The following is a 6566-nucleotide window of genomic DNA, read 5'->3' on the forward strand; positions in this document are numbered from 1 at the left end:
CAGTAGCAGTAGCCGTAGCAGTAGCAGTAGCAGTAGCAGTAGCAGTAGCAGTAGCAGTAGCAGTAGCAGTAGCAGTAGCAGTGCCTTTGATTTGTCAATTGGCGATTCAATTTGGCAATTCGTTATTTAATTGCTCAATTGAACGTTTGAATGATTAAACAACTGTTCAATTGAAGAATCAATCGATCAATTGAACGTTTGAATGATTAAACGACTGTTCAATTGAACAATTAATCGATCAATTGAACAATCAATCGATCAATTGAACGTTTGAATGATTAAACGACTGTTCAATTGAACAATCAATCGATCAATTAAACGCTTGAATGATTAAACGACTGTTCAATTGAACAATCAATCGATCAATTGAACGTTTGAATTTTGACACAAGAAAAAGCGCACCATTACCCAAATGCACCCAATCATTTTACATTGCGACTATTTTACATTTGTCGGATGTTTTATTTATTTCTTTTTGATGTAAGGTACAGCACAAAATGACAGGCAATGACATTGCTGAATATTGCACATTGGAAATTAATTGTGTTCACGGAATAAGTTAAGAATCCTCTAAAAAAAAATTCGAATATTGCAGGCGTGTAAGGGTACAGGATGTATCTATCACATCAAGAGTCCATAATAGAGACTGCTGCTGGAATTCACGTGCGTCCTACACAATCAGCACTGTAGTAGACGATGGGCCGTGGCTTTCCTATGATATCTGCCAGGCTGCCGTGTAGTCCTGTATTAGGCGCGCTGCACCAAAATCAGAAATGTGTCGGCAGCAACGTATTCTAAACCAAAAAAATTTAAAAGCAAACAATAAATTATTATCCTTGATATGCTGTATTTTCATACGTATAGAATTTGCGGTAAAGTTAAGGTTGTCCGCCTTCTTTCTTCCAGCAAATGTTCACTATGCAACTATGCAATAAATGCAATAATATTATGCAATAAAGAGAGAGAGAGAAAGAAAGAGAGAGAGAGAGAAAGAGAGAGAGAGAGAGAGAGAGAGAGAGAGAGAGAGAGAGAGAGAGAGAGAGACCGCGCGCGCACGGGCGAATGGGAGAGAGTGGAAAATGGTCAGAAATAGAAGCAGGAAGAGGGCGAGGTCAATACGACGGAAAACGACGTGGATAAAAAATATAGAAAGAAGAGGAATTGATGTAAAGGAGGAATACAGGCGTATCGACATACAATTGATTGTTCGCATTGAATAGTGCAGACATAAAAAGCTAGAGAAGGGGTAGTGAAAATCTAGAGGAAGCGATAGAGGAAGGAGTGCTGACAGGAGTGTTCACAGAATAAGTTCAAAAATTATCGAATATTCCAGGCGTATAAGCCGGATGTAAGGGCACAGGATGTATCTATCACATCAATATCAACTACGGTAACTACACTGTGTCTAAAAGCATAGAGAGAGAGAGAGAGAGAGAGAGAGAGAGAGAGAGAGAGAAAGAGAACGAGATAGGAAAATCACCACCCACCCTTGTTTTTGCAATTGCTCTCTTTGGGGCAATAGAGGAAGGCTGGACGCTCTACGTGCTTCACTTGCTCCCACCAACAGGGATCTGAACCTCCCGGCTTTAGTCGATCAGCAATGACCACCCAGCCAGCGTCAACGTCACAGCCTCCGTAGTTTTTCTGCAAGAAAAACCTCCTCTGCCCTTTTGCTCCCGAGCTGAAAGAATGATAACAATTAACGCAGAAAAGTACAGGCTCACAAGTTCATTCGCAAGTAAAGCACCTCAGCTCACACGTCTAATCCCAATTAAGGTAATGAACACGCTATCAGTTTTTCTCTTATTTAAATAATTGCTTGCGCAAGTACGCGCTCGATATGTAACACATATTATGTATCGAACTCGCGCACATCGGTTAACCCATTGGATTATCGGTCAGTCTATTAACCTCAGGGGCCATCGTCATCCAGAGTCTGCGCTTGCACACTCGCGCACAAGCGAAGTAAATATTCAACGTGAAACCTCCGGTTTTCAAGGCAACGGGAAGCTGTGTTAGCTTCCTTGTTATTTTTCAGAATCACAAAAGAATGTCCTTTCTCATATCTATCTATTTCATAACGACATTGTGATCCGTCTGGAAGCTTACTCAAACTGCAGCCCTGTGCTGTGTTTGCAACCTGGATAGTTTTTAATTTGCGGATCGCATTCATGCGGCTAATACGACCTAAAACAATACTTTAACCGAACCGTCCCCGTTCCTATAATTTATATAGATTGGAATATGAGCAGTAGAACGATCGTATTGACGTACCCTGCGATGCTTGCATAGTTCATGGATGCCGAGTAAGGAAGGTCTGAGAATGAAGAACGCAATATCCTGTCTTGGGAAAACCAGTTTACTTTGTTGCTGCCAACACCGTTAAAGTCAACGAATACGACTTCCTCATTTGCCTTTAGAAGTGACACTTTAACCTGCGAAGTTAAAATAGTCGTTTGCATATTGCTATATTGCATATTGCATATTGCCTATGTCTATCAGTAAGAGTAGCGGCAGTAGCAGTAGCATTAGCAGTAGCAGCAGCAGTAGTAGCAGCAGTAGCAGTAGCAGTAGCAGTAGCAGTAGCAGTAGCAGTAGCAGTAGCAGTAGCAGTAGCAGTAGCAGTAGCAGTAGCAGTAGCAGTAGCAGTAGCAGTAGCAGTAGCAGTAGCAGTAGCAGTAGCAGTAGCATTAAAATTAGCAGTAAACAGTACTAGCTAGGGCAGTAAGCAATAGTAGTTACAGTACAGCTAGCAGTCAGGGCAGTAGCAGTAAGCAGTAGCAGTAGGCAAGTACAGTAAGCAGTAGCAGTAGCAGTAGCAGGTAGCAGTAGCAGTAGCATAGGGCAGAGCAGGTGCAGTAGCAGGTAGCAGTACTAGTAGGCAGTAGCAATAGCCCAGTAGCCGTAAGCAGTAGCAGTAGTAAGTAGTAGTAAGTAGTAGTAGAATAGTAGTAGTAAGTCAGTATGTAGTAGTCAGTAGTAGTAGTAGTAGAATGTAGTAGTAGTAGTAGTAGTAGTAGCAGGTAGCCAGTAGCAAGTAGTAGTAGCAGTACAGTAGCAGTAGTAGCCACGAGCAGTATATAGTTTCGTATAGCTTTTGGCTAATGAGCGTGTAACTCTCCCCATCGGGTTCAATTTACTCTATTTGCCAGTCACTCAGTAATGGGCAATATATTCAATACGGCTGAACCTTTATATGTTTTCCCAGTGTTTGAGCTGGTCGAAGCTGTAGTTTATTCGGTAGCGTGAACTAATGCTCATGCTTCTGGTGACGGCGTTTTAGCAACTATCCAGAGCATTTCACGAGATTCGTGGATATTCATTGAAGCGCCTATAGACCCTTCAGAAACCGAACTCCCCATTCATCGTTGAGCCTAGATGGGTGGGGAAGAAATATTAGTACGCGTTATATTAATGCGTCAGAACATTTGAAAAATACTTCAATGCTGTAGATTTCTATTTCTGGGAGTATAATGAAATAGCAATACTACATTGTGATTGAATATCAAAGTATGTGAAAGTTGGATTCATTGGCTCGCCTAGTTGAGCAGTGGTTAGATATAGCTACGCACTAGTCAGCACTATAGTCTTGGAAAAGTAAACGCGCGACCTTCATTCATTGTTATTTATCAAACTAATGGTGCAAATCATTTACAGGGGGGGGGGGGGGGGGGCGGGGGGGGGGTGGTCTAGTTTATGCTTCACTGTAAAATTATTGTGACATGTAGCATATGTATTTCACCGTCCGTTCCGAAAACCGCCAAAAGAAGTCACCCATACACGCACACGCACACGCGCACGCACACGCACATGCGCACACACACGCTACTGTGACACATTCACACTGCACACACATACACAACACACACACACACCACACACACACACACACACACACCACAACACACACACACACACATACACACATATATGTGTGCGTATATATATATATATCTATCTATATATATAGAGACACACACATACGCACGCACACGCGCACACGCACGCACTGACACACTAAAGATCTATCATCTATGTCATGGCTATGATATCCGGGTAAAAACATCCGGGTACGAAAACTACGCCGAACCTCAAACCATAGATGAGGTGTTTGTATATATCTATGCTCAAACCAAGAAGTCGCCATAGGTAGGTATTCATTTTTAATTAAACAGCTACACCATTTTCGATGCTCAACAAGATTTTTAAACCGAACAAGCAATGTGCAACCACTTGTGCTAGTCACGGGGAAGCTGCACTACACGTGAAATTCGGCCGATGAACTTTTTGTTTAAGCGACTTAGTTACAATTTCAACATGTTAAGTACGGAATTTAATTACATCCAGGACGTTAATTTGCCCATATCTACCAGTAGAGTACTTGTTAAGTGCCAAAGGTCTTACTACACTGGTCTGGCGGCTGTGTCCTGCACGCTGAACTGTGGCATCACTGTCACGTTGAGATGCATGGGGGAACACGTCGACGGTTGTTCGTATTCCATGGATGTAGCATTGCTGAGAGCCAGCCTGACAGCAGAGACCAGATGACAAAATCGTCACCGTCAACGACATGGTTCCCTGAAGATGGCAGCCGTCACTTATATATCTATAATCGTCAACTTTATATAGTAAACGTTATAAGTCCAATAGCGAAAAAATTAGTAAGTTTAATTCGTTGACACGGATGTTAGCGAATGATTTGTTTCACGCTATCTAATTGTGGGGTGTACCTCAACCACCCGCAGCAACGTTTCTGCTCCTCTCTCTCTCTTCTCTCTCTCTCTCTCTCTCTCTCTCTCTCTTCTCTCTCTCTCTCTCTCTCTCTCTCTCTCTCTCTCTCTTCTCCTCTCTCTCTCTCTCAGCTCTCTCTCTCTCTCTCTCTCTCTCTCTCTCTCTCTCTGCTCTCTTTCTCTCTCTGCTGCTCTCATCTCTCTGCTCTCTCTCCTCTCTCTCCTCTCTCTCTCTCGCTCTCTCTCTCTCTCTCCGTCTCCCTCTCTCTCTCATCTCTCTCTCTCTCTCTCTCTCTCTTCTCTCTCTCTCTCTCTCTATGCTTTTTAGGCACAGTGTAGTTACGTAGTTGATCATTATGTGATAGTAAACCGACCAGGCTCTCCGACTTGTTTACACAACGTAGTGTTACAGCGAGAAGACTTGTGCTAACAATGTGATAGATACATCCTGTAGCGCGCTTACCTGGAATCTTCGGATAATTTTTGAACTATTCTTGAACACAATGTAATTCCAATGTGCAATATTCAGCTAATGTCATCGTCTGTCCATTTGTACTTTAATAATAGTTTCCTTTTATCAACATGAAATAAAAAAACATCCGACAAATGTAAAATAGTCGAAGTACAAATGATTCACCAACAAATCGGCGTTAAAAATCACGTTAGAGTGTTTCATAGAATATTACTAATGCATGATATAATTGAAAAAGAACATAGTACACATTAATAGTGTAAGCGTGCTGATACGTCTACATCACTTAATAAAGCACAAGAACACAAGGAGAAGACAGTGCCACAAAGATAGATTATTACAAGAAAATCCCTGTAAAATAGGTTAACACCGATAGTAGCAGAAGGTGCCAAAGACAAGCAAGCTAGTGCGAGTGCTATTCTTACAAACAGATTGAAGAACTTCCACGTTAAGCACTATAAGAACTAATCGTCCGAGAAGAGATAGATACAAGATTAGAAAGTAGCCAAGTAAATCAGACAGAGTCAGCAAGCCTAAAGCCAATCCGCTTATTAAGAAAGAACTTACGTAGCAGGTGCGACTTCAACGATAACGATGCACGAACACCAGGCATATACAGGACTAAAACTCTAGACGTTTTCGCGTTCCTTTATATAAGCTCTAATTTATCTATTCGAATCGGAGTCCGGTCAACTCGGTATCTGCCAACTCGTTCGCCGGCTAAGCTCGTGGAGATGTTCACACGCGCCAACTCTAATATCCTCGCGAACCATTTAAGTTACATTCTAACATTCTAAGATACATATAAACATATGTCTAGCCTATGATTTCTGTGATTTTTGAGTTTATTGAAGCACGAATAGTATAATAATTACCAGACAATATACGTATCGCGCGCTATCGTCATATAGGCTAATATACGCGCGTATCGTCAGAGGCTAAATCTCGCGAACGTTTGAGTTACATTTCTAAAATTCAGATACATATAAACCATGTCCTTAGCTATGATTCTGTGATTTTTGAGTTTTATTGAAGCAGCGATCAATTTAATTATTGCCAGAAATATTGAAACGTCTATTTTATACGCGTTAACATGAATTAGTCAGTGGAGCTAGACGGGTAGTTTTTTTAGCCCATAGTCCCAGCTAGACAGCGTCGCTCACAGATGGGCGGCTACATTGATGTATTAGGGAGAAGGCAGGACGTGGTTAGGTAGGCAGTTTGAGCAGTCAGTGTGAAATTGGGGTAGAACGTAGTCTCGAGAACGGGTACATGTGCGGGGCAGTATGGTTGTAGAGTTTTGGGGGGTAATAGAGAGAAAGAGAGATTGGGGCTGGTCTGGCGCGAGAGGAGCGCGCACGCGT

At 42.1% G+C, this 6566-nt stretch overlaps 1 protein-coding gene across 1 annotated transcript; it reads right to left on the reverse strand.

Moving 5' to 3' along the window:
* Nucleotides 1-422: 422 nt before the first annotated feature.
* LOC106805128 lies at nt 423-3616 on the reverse strand. The gene is made up of 5 exons (XM_014806610.1): nt 3611-3616; nt 3191-3226; nt 2275-2435; nt 1488-1681; nt 423-794 (listed from the first exon to the last, which is right to left on the reverse strand). The coding sequence occupies exons 1-5, from the start codon at nt 3614-3616 to the stop codon at nt 748-750; spliced, it is 444 nt and encodes a 147-aa protein (XP_014662096.1). The 3' UTR covers nt 423-747.
* Between the last annotated feature and the right edge of the window lie 2950 nt (nt 3617-6566).

This window comes from Priapulus caudatus, unplaced genomic scaffold (genome assembly GCF_000485595.1).
Source record: "Priapulus caudatus unplaced genomic scaffold, Priapulus_caudatus-5.0.1 Scaffold101, whole genome shotgun sequence".
NCBI classification, from domain to species: Eukaryota; Metazoa; Priapulida; class Priapulimorpha; order Priapulimorphida; family Priapulidae; genus Priapulus; species Priapulus caudatus.